Source organism: Jaculus jaculus, chromosome 18 (genome assembly GCF_020740685.1).
Source record: "Jaculus jaculus isolate mJacJac1 chromosome 18, mJacJac1.mat.Y.cur, whole genome shotgun sequence".
Classification (NCBI taxonomy): Eukaryota; Metazoa; Chordata; class Mammalia; order Rodentia; family Dipodidae; genus Jaculus; species Jaculus jaculus.
In genome coordinates, this window is record NC_059119.1 from 53,670,353 (window position 1) to 53,682,990 (window position 12,638).

Sequence of the window (12,638 nt, forward strand, 5' to 3'; positions counted from 1 at the left end):
ACATGCCAAACCCCAGAGCTCTGTACTGCGCTAATGATCAGACCTATGCTTTGGAAACCTCTGTCTGCAGTGCAGTGGGAGATGGACTAGAGACTGGTCAGTGGGTAAAGAAACGTTAAGTCTGGGCAGAGGTAAGACAGAGAAGAGGGGGCCTAGAAAAGTGTTTGTAAGCAGTTTTGATTGTTACTATGCCGTGGGACATTTAGTAGCCGCCACGAGCCAGGACTGCTAAATTATCTGCAAAAATGATAATGATATTAATACTGGCTGCTGCTTATATTAAAATTACTATAATGTCTGGGAATGCAGCTCAATGGTAGAGTGGTGGGATGTGCAGAACCCTGGAATTGATCCCCAGCACTGTGAAAAAGAAAAAGAAGACGAGAAAAGATGGAAATGTTTACTTTAAAAGTAATTGGAGGGCTGGAGAGGTGGCTTAGCGGTTAAGCGCTTGCCTGTGAAGCCTAAGGATCCCAGTTCGAGGCTCTAGTCCCCAGGACCCACGTTAGCCAGGTGCACAAGGGGGCGCACGCATCTGGAGTTCGCTTGCAGTGGCTGGAAGCCCTGGCGCGCCCATTCTCTCTCTTTCTCTCTATCTGCCTCTTTGTCTCTCTGTCACTTTCAAATAAATGAAAATAAACAACAAAAAAAAAAGTAAAAAAAAAGTAATTGGAGCCAAGCATAGTGGCGCATGCCTTTGATCCCAGCCCTCCGGAGGCAGGGGTTGGGGGAATCGCTGTGTGTTCGAGGCCACCCGGAGACTACCTAGTGAATTCCAGGTTAGCGGGGATTAGAGCAAGACCCTACCACAACCACTCCCCTGCCCAAAAAAACGGTCTTTACAGATCTTTCTCTCCATTTTATTTGTAATTAATTCACTTTGATAAGGAAAAGTCAGTTACACACTCCATAGACGTCTAAATTGCAGCATGACCAAACTGCATGTAGCATTGTACCCTCAAGCCCAGTTCTCCTGAGATGGGAGCACGGTCATTCATGTACCCAGTTCTCAGCTTAGAAGCACCCCTGCTGAGCCGCCACGTGGAACTGGCCATCCACTTTGGCCAGTTCTATGTCTTCATCTTTTTCTAGGCTCAAGGGTTTTGCGCAGGAGTATTCAGTTGGGAGAGGTCGTAAGGTGAAGTGGTTAAGGATGTGGGCTCTAGAGCCAGCACGCCTCCGTTTGGACCTGGGGTCAGTCACTTAGCAGCTGCTGGATACATGCACATTGCCAATCCTTCCAATGCTCAGTTTGCTCATCTGTGAAATGAGAATAATTGTATCTGTCACTCAGAGATTTTGTTGAGGAGACTAAGCACTATATGTTAAGAATTTTAAAACAGTGCTTGGCATACAATCTTTTTTTTCTAAGCAAATAGCTTCAGCCACGGAGCCATCTCTGCAGACCTGTTTTCTTTCTCAAGGCAGTACTGTTGTGGCAGGTATGGGGTGGGATGAAGAACTGGCATTTCTAGCTGGGTATGGTGGCGCACGCCTTTAATCCCAGCACTTGGGATTAAAGAGGTGGGTGGATCACAGTGAGTTCTAGGCCACTCCGAGATTACATCGTGAATTCCAGGTCAGCCTGGACTAGAGTGAGACTCTACCTTGAAAAACAACAACAACAAAATGGCATTTCTAGGGGTTGGAGAGATGGCTTAGCGGTTAAGGCACTTGCCTGCAAAGCCAAAGGACCCAGGTTCAATTCCCCAGAACGCACATAAGCCAGATACATAAGGCACATGCATCTGGGGTTCATTTGCAGTGGCTAGATGCCCTGGCATGTCCATTCCATTCTCTCTCTCTCTCTCTCTCAAATAAATGAATATTTTTTAAAAGAGTTACTATTTCTAGAACCAGGCATGGTGGTGCACACCTTTCACCCCAGCACTTGGGAGGCAGAGGTAGGAGGATCACCATGAGTTCGAGGCCACCCTGAGACTACATAGTGAATTCCAAGTCAGCCTGGGCTAGAGTGAAACCCTATCTCAAAAAAACAAAGGAAAAAGAAAAAAAAAAAAAAGAATTGGCATTTCTAGCATACACCCAGATAATGCTGATGTTGCTGGTCCAAGAACCACGTGGGAAACCACTGATAGTCATAATGAAAGGTCTCAGGAGAACAGTTTTTCATTATACTGTTTCCCTTTTCATATCTTGAATAGTGACCATTTTCAAGCTGCCAGAACTGATCGTCAGTTCTTACTTGCAGAATTTCAATAATGAGGTGCGTGTGCGCATGCACATGTAGCACCCTCCATCCTTCACTGATGAGTTTCATCACATTCTCTCAGCCTTCCCTCCTCCATGCCTAGGTTTCCATGTCCTGAGTGCTATAGCATGTTTTGATGCATCTTACAGGCATGTGCAGATGCCCAGATAAATACATTTTAAGGGAGAGTACACAGGAGGCTCTGAATCATCCAGTCAGAATTAAAACAAAGGAGTAGATGCTTAAAAATGTCTTTATTCCCTTTGGAGTTACATATTCCTCATCATAAGGGAGATGAGCAAACCATGTTTAAACTGAAATTACATTGATGAATTTTATCCTTTCAAATAAATGTGCATGTATGTTTTAAATGTGTTATAAAATGAATTCCTATTAGAATGTTACTTTTTAAAGACTGACTTATTGACATGACAGCTTACAGAGTTAGTATATACATATTTACATGGATTATCCTTTTTAAACTCTGTATTTTTTTTTCACCAGCTGTTCCCTCGAAGGTGTACCTGGCTATATGTAATGAACAATTGCTTGCTGTCAATATCCGGTAAGTCTTTCGTTCTCACATACCTTACAACAGCTGTTGCTGCTTGTCATTACTCTTACATTGTGTTGCTTCTTTATAGGCAAAGCGTCTCAGCTGTATTCCCATAATTTACCAGGGCTTTTCGATTATGCAAGACAGATGCAAAAGTTACCTGTGGCCATTCCAGCACACAAACTCCCTGACAGGATATTGCCAAGGTAACCGTATGCTTAGCTGTGTTTGCATCCTTAGAATTAGAGTACTAGTGATTGATTCTAATAAACGCTAAGAGAGTGGAGAAGTACTCATTTTGGTTAATAGAAATCATGTATAGTGAAAAAGCAATATAACTTAACAAGGCCTTATTCATCACTTATTCTAAAATTGTTCTGCTTTGCATTTCCAATTACATAATACATTTTCTCTTTGAAGTTTTTTCTCTCTCCAAATTTATTTATTTTGGCTTTTTGAGGTAGGGTCTTACTCTAGCCCAGGCTGACCTGGAATTCACTACGTAGTCTCAGGATGGTCTTGAATTCACGGGGATCCTCCTACCTCTGCCTCCTGAGTGCTGGGGTTAAAGGCATATGCCACCATGCCCGGCTCTCTCTCTCTGAATTTTTAATTCTCTTTTCTGAAAAGATAAAACTAATTTTTGCATGTCATTTTATATTATGAACTGTGCCTTTGCCTTTGACATTTGTGTTAACTCATATAAATGAAACTTTTCAGAGTACTAAGCCTAACCCTAAAATGATGGTTGAGCAAGCGCTTTTGCATTCTTAGGTGACTGTTTAGGAGTGAAGGGGTTTGGCTGTTGTGCTTGTAGGTTCTTTTAATTATGCTAAGCTCCTCCTTTTGGTTACCATAGTTTTAGTCCTTGTTTGTTAACCTAAAGGTCTTCTAAGTCCTACATGCATTTATTACACAAAACTTGATGATACATCCATTTTCTCTACAAGATAGTTGTGAAACAAAATGATATAAAACCTTAGCTTTCAAAGACCTTGAGACTCTCAACTGCTACGTGTAAAAGATAACCTCAAAAGCCAGGTGGATGTGGTGGCGCACGCCTTTAATCCCAGCACTCAGGAGGCAGAGGTAGGAGGATCACCATGAGTTCAAGGCCACCCTGAGACTACAGAACGAATTCCAGCTCAGCCTGGGCTAGCATGAGACTCTATCTTGAAAATCAAAAAAAAAAAAAAAAAAAAAAGATAACCTTATGATTAAAATGTCTTCGGATAGATCATTTAACTGCATATTTCATGAGTACTCAAAGTCGTGGTTACATTGTACTAATAAATTATATATAATATATAAAATATATATAAATTATGTAATAAATTAAATTAAAGGTATAGCTCCTACACCAGTCTCAGGAATTGGGAGTTTGTCTCTCTTCATAGAGTTTACCTGTCTTTAATTTTTTCTCACAGCCACCTAACTTTGTGCTGTGGCTGGCCAGCCTCTTAATAGCACCTCTTCACCCACTTCGTAACTTAACCATCCAAAATTCCCGTGTGCATGACAACCAGCCACAGCTTTCAAATGTGTGGGATATGTGCGCAGAAGAGGACAAAGCACAGAAAGTCCAATGCCAAGAAACCTTTTTGTTTCTTTTTTAAATGATATATCTTTTTGCTATATAAATGTTGTATATGTGCTGTTGTTTTAGAGGCCTTTTAAGTTTGTGTTTAGAGGAGAGGCCTTTGATTTTAGCTGTTTTAAGTTCTGCCAAATTTTGCTGAATATATATGAAGTGTCCCTGCATACAGATGAGACAGAATTGAATAAGGTACAGTCTCCTCCTGCATATATGTGCTATTCCCTACTGTATTTTGAATGGCTTCATTATTAATCCTGAGCCATAGCTAATAATTAATTTTTTCATCCATGTAATATTCTTCCTTACAGTCTCTCTCTCTCTCTCTCTCTCTCTCTCTATATATATATATATATATATTTATTTATTTATTTAAGAGAGAGAGAGAAAGGGGTAGTGAGAGAGAGAGTGGGCATGCCAGGGCCTCCAGCCACTGTGAACAAACCCCAGATGTGTGCACCTCCTTGTGCGTCTGGCTTACGTGGGTAATGGGGAATTGAACTGGGATCCTTTGGCTTTGCAGGCAAGCGCCTTAACCTCTAAGCCATCTTCTCTAGCTCCACCTTACAATCTTTTAGACCCTGACAGTTTAATCCTCCTGGGTTGTGACCATTTCAGTAACAAACTGTAAGTTAATTGGACATAGTGTTACACACCTGTAACTCCAGTGCTTAGGAGGTGGAGGCAGGAGAATCGAGAGTTAAGAAGATGTCAAGCAAAGCAACATAACCAAACCTTGCCTCATAAAAACAAAACAAATGAGTTAGCTATGGGAATCAGGACAAGCTGCCAGTATGGAGGAATGTGAAACTTGTTGCTAGTGAAAATGGTAACTTTCCTAACTTACTTTGCACAAGTGAAAAATATTTTTTTTTTCAGAGTTGAATCACTGAACATTAGGTTCAGATAGAGTGACAATAGAATAGCTGTTTCTCCCTCTAAATTTTTAACTGTAAGACCTTGAACACAGACCTAACACCTAGATTTCTGTGCGCTCACCCACCTCACAGTAATTGCCCTGATGATTAAGAGACATGAGAAGGTCATAGTAAGGGCTCGGTAGGATTCGCGTAGTTTCATAAAATAAAGCATATATGTGTGTGTGTGTGTGTGTATGTGTATGTGTATGTATATATGCTTATATAAATATATAAAGCATACCAAAGGTTTAGATAATATCACCATGTTTCATATGCTTGATTGGTATTCAGGCATACAGAGACAAGAACATTCATCCAGAAGATTCATTTTTTGTTTTTGTTTTTCGAGGTAGGGTCTCACTGTAGCCTAGGCTGACCTGGAATTCACTAGGTAGACTCAGGGTGGCCTTGAACTCACGGCGATCCTCCCACCTCTGCCTCCCGAGTGCTGGGATTTTAAGGTGTGCGCCACCACGCCCGGATAGAAGATCCTTTTGAAACTGTACTGGGCCTCATGCACGTACTATAGACTTCTATACATGGTTGTATTGGTCTGTCTTTGCATATTTTCACATTTAAAAGTTTATCTGTGTGTAGTGATGGGGAAGTTGAGTCTGGGGCTCCCTTCGTAGTCAGACAGGTGGCACACCTGGAGGAGGGGTGGCCTCGGGAGTTCCAGACTAGCCTCAGCTATAAGGAGTGGAGGGCCGCCAGCATGAGACCCTGTGTCAAAAACAAATAAAAAAGGCATTTAAATATATATGTGTTTGTGTGTATATATACATATGTATATGTATTTATATCTTTTAAATGGATGTTTTACTCATGAAATGTAAATCATCTTTGCCAAAATTTTTAATCCCAGTATTTCTAAGTAGAGAAATTAAAATATAAGTTCTTACCAAAGTTGGTTGGGATGACAACTTTTGCACAGCTGAAATTTATTATCTGTGCTGAAAACATCTTTTCCAGTTTTCGGCTTGCCTTCATTTTTTCAGTGTTATCTTTTGGTGAACCAGACTCACTGACTGACCAAGTTGAGTGCTGCCTGCAATTTCAGTACTAGACACATGCCAATGAAAAAATAATGGAAGCTTATCAGCATATTGGTGGTGGTGGTGGGGGGTCTCAAGGTAGGGTCGCACTGTAGCCCAAGCTATCCTGGAATTCACTCTGCACTCTCAGGCTGGCCTCAAACCCACAGCCATCCTCCTACCTCTGTCTCTGAAGTGCTGGGATTAAAGGCGTGCGCCACCACACTTGGACACATCACTATTTTTATATATCTTATTCTTTTTGCATTTTTTAAAGAAGTACTAAGGTCTTATTCTTTCATCTTCTAAATATTTCATAGTTTTTTTATATTTAAAACAATCTATTTGGAATTGATGGAAAGGCCTAAAAAAGGGACTCGGTGTATTCTTATTTTTAATACATGACTTATGTTGCTATTTTTTTATAGCATATCCTTTTTTCACTCATCTGTAACAGCACCTTTGTCTGGTCCTGTCTACCTACTTGTGTGTATCATATATTCATTTCATTTCATTTTCATTTAGGAAATTTGCTGTATCAGCAAAAATCCCTGAAACCAAATGGTGTCAGAAGTGCTGTGTTGGTAAGTAAACTTCCCAATACCATATGGTTTGCCTCTTTTGCAGAGTACCTAAGGAAACCCTTTAAGGTTCATTTTTTTTTAAGTCTAATATAAAATAGTATGCTGTAAGGCACTCCACAAGGAACAGTTTCATTTTCCCGACAAGTGAAACGTGTGTCTTGACCTTCCTGTCCCTGTCTGCGCACCTCGCGTGGGGAGGTTACTCAGCACATGTCTTGTTGACTGAGCAAATGGACGGGAGGCGATGACCTGCTTGCGTCATGGTGGTCCACCGAAGGGGACGACCGCTGCTTGTTTCCATCCTGCTTGGTGGAGAGGTTCATAAAGCCACTTCTGTTCTTGCAGCCTTGTGTTGGTGCTGTGACGGCGACAGGCTCCTCGCACATGCACCTCCAGTTAACCAAGTGGCTCCCTCCTGTGCCGCGCCCCTCCCCCAGCAAGTCGTTTTTACATGTTTGCACACTGTCGCTACACCACCTAGTGTGTGGAAAGAACGCTAAATACGGGCTGGCTGAGAAAATGGCATTTGGGCCAGGCTTCACAAAAATTAACTATGAATGATTGAAGAGAGCCTTTCAATACAGGAAGTGATACAAATGTGAGGCCAGAAACGCATACACACACACACACACACACACACACACATACATAGAAGAGGATGTGGGGGGATTGTGATCATGGAGCTTTTTTAATTTTAATTTTTTATTGACAACTTCCATAATTGTAAACAATATCCCATAGTAATTCTTTCCCTTCTGGAATTTTTTTTCATATTTATGGAAGTTGTCAATAAGTTAACAAAGCATGAAATTTACACAACAAATGCCAAGTATTCCAGGTTAGCTGTATGCAGGCTGTATAGAGAATGGGAGATTGGTGTGTGCAGTTGGAGTGAAGTCTGTGAGGCTTCGTATGGACATAAACTCTTCCCCGGCTGAGCTAGAGCAGTGACTGTGGGTGGAAGCAGGACAGGAACCATGTCAGACACCGGGCCTTTCACCTAGGAGACTGGCGGAACGCCAGGGTTTGCTCCTGGAAACAGGAGCAGCTGGCTTGGGCAGAGCAGGTGACAAGAGTGGTTTGGACGTGGTCGTTTGAGTCTCAGCCGGGACACACCTCAGAGACCTGGCTTCTCTTGTACCTTCATTTCCACGTAGATGCTCCAGTTTGTTCTGGCTCTCTGGTTTCGCCCTTTGCTGTCTCTGCCAGTTAATTCTGGATTTTACTTATGTTCCCCACTTTACAGCTTTTACAAACTCCTCATTTCTGATGCACCTATTTTAAGATAGAAGATAAATTTTAAAACTCCAAAATCTGGGGGAGTTCAACTTTATAAATTTGTATTACAGGATCTGATTGATGTCTGCACTGTTTTCTAGTGAACATAGGAGTTTAATAAAAGGGGTGGTGATAGACAGATACTGTATTTCTTGAATCACTGCACTACTGCCTCTGAACATTGACTGCCAAAGCCACCTGAATGGGTATCTTATGTTTCAATTTCACTTCCAGATTGACTAACTTTTCAGGGTCCTGTTACTTCAGCTAACTTCTCTCCTCCCCATACACCTACAACCCTTTGTGACCCCCCCAGCCAATGAGGGGCAGTTTCATATGTGTACACAACCACCCCCAGCCAATGACGGGCGGTTTCATAAGTGTACACAACCGCCCCCAGCCAATGAGGGGCAGTTTCATATGTGCACCCCCCCCCCAGCCAATGACAGGCAGTTTCATATGTGTACACCAACAAATCCTTTAAACAGTCAGGTGCTTCTTATGATTTCCTGAAGCAGTATTTCTTGTTCACTCTAATGTCTAATTAAAATTGGGGCTGGAGGGTTAGCTCAGTGGTTAAAGTGTTTGCCTGTAAAGCCAAAGGACCCAGTTTCGATTCCCCAGGACCCACCTTAGCCAGATGCACAAGGGGGCGCATGTGTCTGGAGTTATTTGCAGTGACTGGAGACCCTTGGCGTGCCCATTCTTTCCCTCTCTCTTTGCAGTGGCTGGAGGCCCTGGCATGCCCATTCTTCCTCTCTCTCTCTTTTCCCCTCTTTCTCTGTCAAATGAATAAATAAATAAAATTTTAAGAAATGAACAACCTGCTTTAAAATATATATATATATATATTGTCTGGAGAGAAGGCTTAGCAGTTAAGGCACTTGCTGCAAAGCCTAAGGACCCAGGTTCAATTCCCCAGTACCCACTTAAGCCAGATGCATAAGGTGGTGCATGTGTCTAGAGTTCATTTGCAGTGGCTGGAAGCCCTAGTATGACCAACCCATATTCTCTCTCTCTCTTTCTGCCTTTTTCTCAAATAAATAAATAAAATGTTTAAATTTACATATCTTTAGACCATGTAAGTGTTATTGTAAGGATTTCATATAGTAAGAAACCTCATGTTTACTTTTTTTGCCTTTTTCAGTGAGAAATCCTTACACGGGCCATAAATACCTGTGTGGGGCACTTCAGACTAGCATTGTCCTACTAGAATGGGTTGAACCGATGCAGAAATTCATGTTAATTAAGGTAAGCAGGAAAGTCAAATTATGGCACTTATTATGAGCATTTACTTGCCAGCTTCTCTATTCTTGAAAAGAAAGCATGTTTTCAGTTAACTTAATGAATTTCTTGATTGTGTGTCAGGATTGTGAAAATCTGCACAGTTGGTCCAATGAAAGTTTTGAAAACCACTACAGAAATAGGGCTAGAGAGGAAACTGGAAGGAGAGGCCAGGTCTTCCTCGAGATGTTTTGAGGTTTGGGGGATTTGCTTAAGTTTCTCTACAATCATTAGCTAATGATTAATCTTCAACATTTTTTTAAATTTTTTGTCTATTTTTGTTTATTTGAAAGTGACAGACAGAGAAAGAGGCAGAGAGAGAGAGACAGAGAGAGAGAGAATGGGTGCTCCAGGGCCTCCAGCCACTGCAAACGAGCTCCAGACACATGCGCCCCCTTGTGCATCTGGCTAACATGGGTCCTGGGGAATCGAGCCTTAAACCAGTGTCCTTAGGCTTCACAGGCAAGTGCTTAACCGCTAAGCCATCTCTCCAGCCCATCTTCAACATTTTTAGGAGAAGCTGGGCATGGTGGTATATGCCTGTAATCCCAGCACTTGAGATGGGGAGGGGAGGGGAGGGATGACAGGTCAGCCTGGACTGCATAAAACTCTGCCTCCAAACAAACAAGAAAATTAAGGAAAAACCTCTTTTTGTTTATTTTTGTTTTTCGAGGTAGGGTCTCACTCTAGCCCAGGCTGACCTGGAATTCTCTCTGTAGTCTCAGGGTAGCCTCAAACTCACAGTGATCCTCCTACCTCTGCCTCCCGAGTGCTGAGATTAAAGTGTGCGCCTCCACGTCTGGCTCAGGACAAACCTTTTAAATATATAACATACAGGTCAGTTACACCAAGTATATGTTAAATAAGGTGTTTTTTATTTTAGTATTTTATTTGTTTAAGTATTTGTTTATTTATTTGGGGGAGAGAGAGGCTGTTAGAGAATGAGTGCTTCAGGGCCTCCAACCACTGCAAACAAACCAGATACTTGTGCCACCTTGTGCATCTGGCTTTCTTGGGTACTGGGGAATTGAACCTGGGTCCTTTGGCTTTGAAGACAAATGCCTTATCCGTTAAGCCATATCTCCAGCCCTGAAGCTTTTAATATTGTTTTATTGGTGTTTTATATGGATTTAGTAGACACTTCAGCTTTTTAGAGAGAGAGAGAGAGAGAGAGAGAGAGGGAGAAAGAATTGGCACACCAGGGCCTCAGCCACTAAAATTGCCCTCCAGACGCTTGCGCCACCTAGTGGGCATGTACTGCCTTGTGCTTGCCTCACCTTTGCATCTGGTTAAGTGTGATCTAGAGTCCAACATGGGTCCTTAGGCTTTGTAGGGAACCACCTTAACTGCTAGGCCATTTCTCCAGCCCAAGTAGTCAGATTTCATGAGCATTTGCTCCCTTTGTAAAAACTACAATTAAAATGTATAACTAGTCTTTCTAAATTTTTTAATTCTGAATGAACTAGGATATTTGAAATATTGACTTCCTGTGGGCTAGGTGTGGTGGCGCATGCCTTTAATCCCAGCACTTGGGAGGCAGAGGTAGGAAGATTTCTGTAAGTTCAAGGCCACCCTGAGACTACAGAGTGAATTCCAGGTCAGCCTGAGCTAGAGTAAGAGCCTGCCTCGAAAAGTCCCCCCCCCCAAAAAAAAATTAACTTCCTGTTACCTAAAATCTTAGAAGCAACTAATATCTAGTTTTCACATCAAGCTCCACTGGGTCTTAAGAGATTTTTTTAAAGACCCTATCTAAAATAAAATAATTTGATTGAAAAAAGTGTTTATATCAAAAGCTGAGGGGGGGGGGATAGTGTTGGGAACTTTTCTGTAGCAAATCTACTGAGTACAAACCTGGGTTTCTTCTCAGCTCCTCTCTCTTTTTTTTCTTTTCTTTTTTGTTTCTTTTTAACCCAGCTCCTGTTTGTTCTTGCCCTAGTCAGGTGGGCAGCAGCTTGACCCTCCTGTAGCCCCTTCCTTTCCTCTCCTCTGTCCTTTCTCCCTCAGTCGATGTTTGCGCCTTCAGTTGCTTTGCTCAGAACGGCCTTTTGGGCACTACAATAGAGTGCTGCCCACTTCTAAGGGCCACAAAATACGGAATTCATGAGAAGGAATTTGATAAGTGTGTGTGGCAGCTCCGCTGTCCTCGCTGGGACGAAGCACCCACCAGGAGCAGCTGAGGAGAGAAGAGGGCTTCTTTTGGCTTACACCTCTGTGCGCAGGCTGTGTCGTGGCGGGAACGCCCGGCGCAGGCGGGGGCTGTGTGGACGTCGTATGTCCACAGCAGGAAGGAAGGCGTCCGCTTGCGCCATGAGCCCAGGTCCCAGGAAGGCTAACTGCTTTGCCAGTTGCCCCCCACTGGGCGTGAGGTATCCACCACACATGAGCCTATGTGAGGACGTTTCATTGAAACTGCCACAGCGTGTTAAGACCAACTTTCTTGAGCAACTGTTTTGTGAAGAAACGCCTCAGAACTCCCCATAGCACCCCTCTTTCCCACAAAGGAAAAACAGCTTTCCTTGCTCTGCCACTAGACACACTTGCATCCCAAACGTTTGGACTGCTTTTCCTTAACGGTGTGAATGCTTATGTTGACTTCTCTGTGTGCAGCATTTTATTGATGTAGTTAACGGTCATAGCTACAATTTGTTCATTTTCATTGCTCTGTAATTTTTCATTTGGTGAGTGTGCCTTATTTTATCCATTATCCTGCTAATAGGCATTGGGTTATTTCTAGATCTGTGTTATTTTGACTCATGCTGCCGTCGGCATTTTTATGTAGTCTCCTGTGTTCTCTAGCACTTGTTTTCTAGAATTGGCATCTCAGAATATTGAGTTATAAGGAATGCCTGTCTTCGACATTAGTGAATGATGTATGTACCTGGTGTCTTGTGCTGGTTGACACTTCCACCAGCAGTGTGTGAGCATTCTTCCTCTTTGATGCTTGTTCTCATTTTAATTTTTTTTCTATTGTAATTCATTGATTTTAATTTTAGCCACTCTGGTGGTAGATCTGAGTAGTATCTCATTGTGGATTTATTTTCTTTATTAATGAAGTTAATGTTTTCTATTTTCAAACTTCAGAACTTTGAATTTATTTGTTCTTTTTGTAGCAATCTAAAAATTAGGAGCTGGAGAGATGGCTTAGTGATTAAGGTGCTTGCCTGTAAATCGTAAGG

General features: G+C 42.2%; 1 protein-coding gene across 4 annotated transcripts in view; it reads left to right on the forward strand.

The window, feature by feature from the left end:
* Nucleotides 1-12,638, forward strand: part of Map4k3 (mitogen-activated protein kinase kinase kinase kinase 3) — a 164,566-nt gene that overhangs the window by 139,440 nt on the left and 12,488 nt on the right. For all 4 annotated transcript variants that reach the window (XM_004660110.2, XM_004660111.2, XM_045137376.1 and 1 more), the window contains 4 exons: nt 2,717-2,777; nt 2,857-2,974; nt 6,842-6,900; nt 9,326-9,429. In XM_004660110.2, coding sequence (XP_004660167.1) covers nt 2,717-2,777; nt 2,857-2,974; nt 6,842-6,900; nt 9,326-9,429 — 342 coding nt within the window. The remainder of the gene's footprint in view (nt 1-2,716; nt 2,778-2,856; nt 2,975-6,841; nt 6,901-9,325; nt 9,430-12,638) is intronic.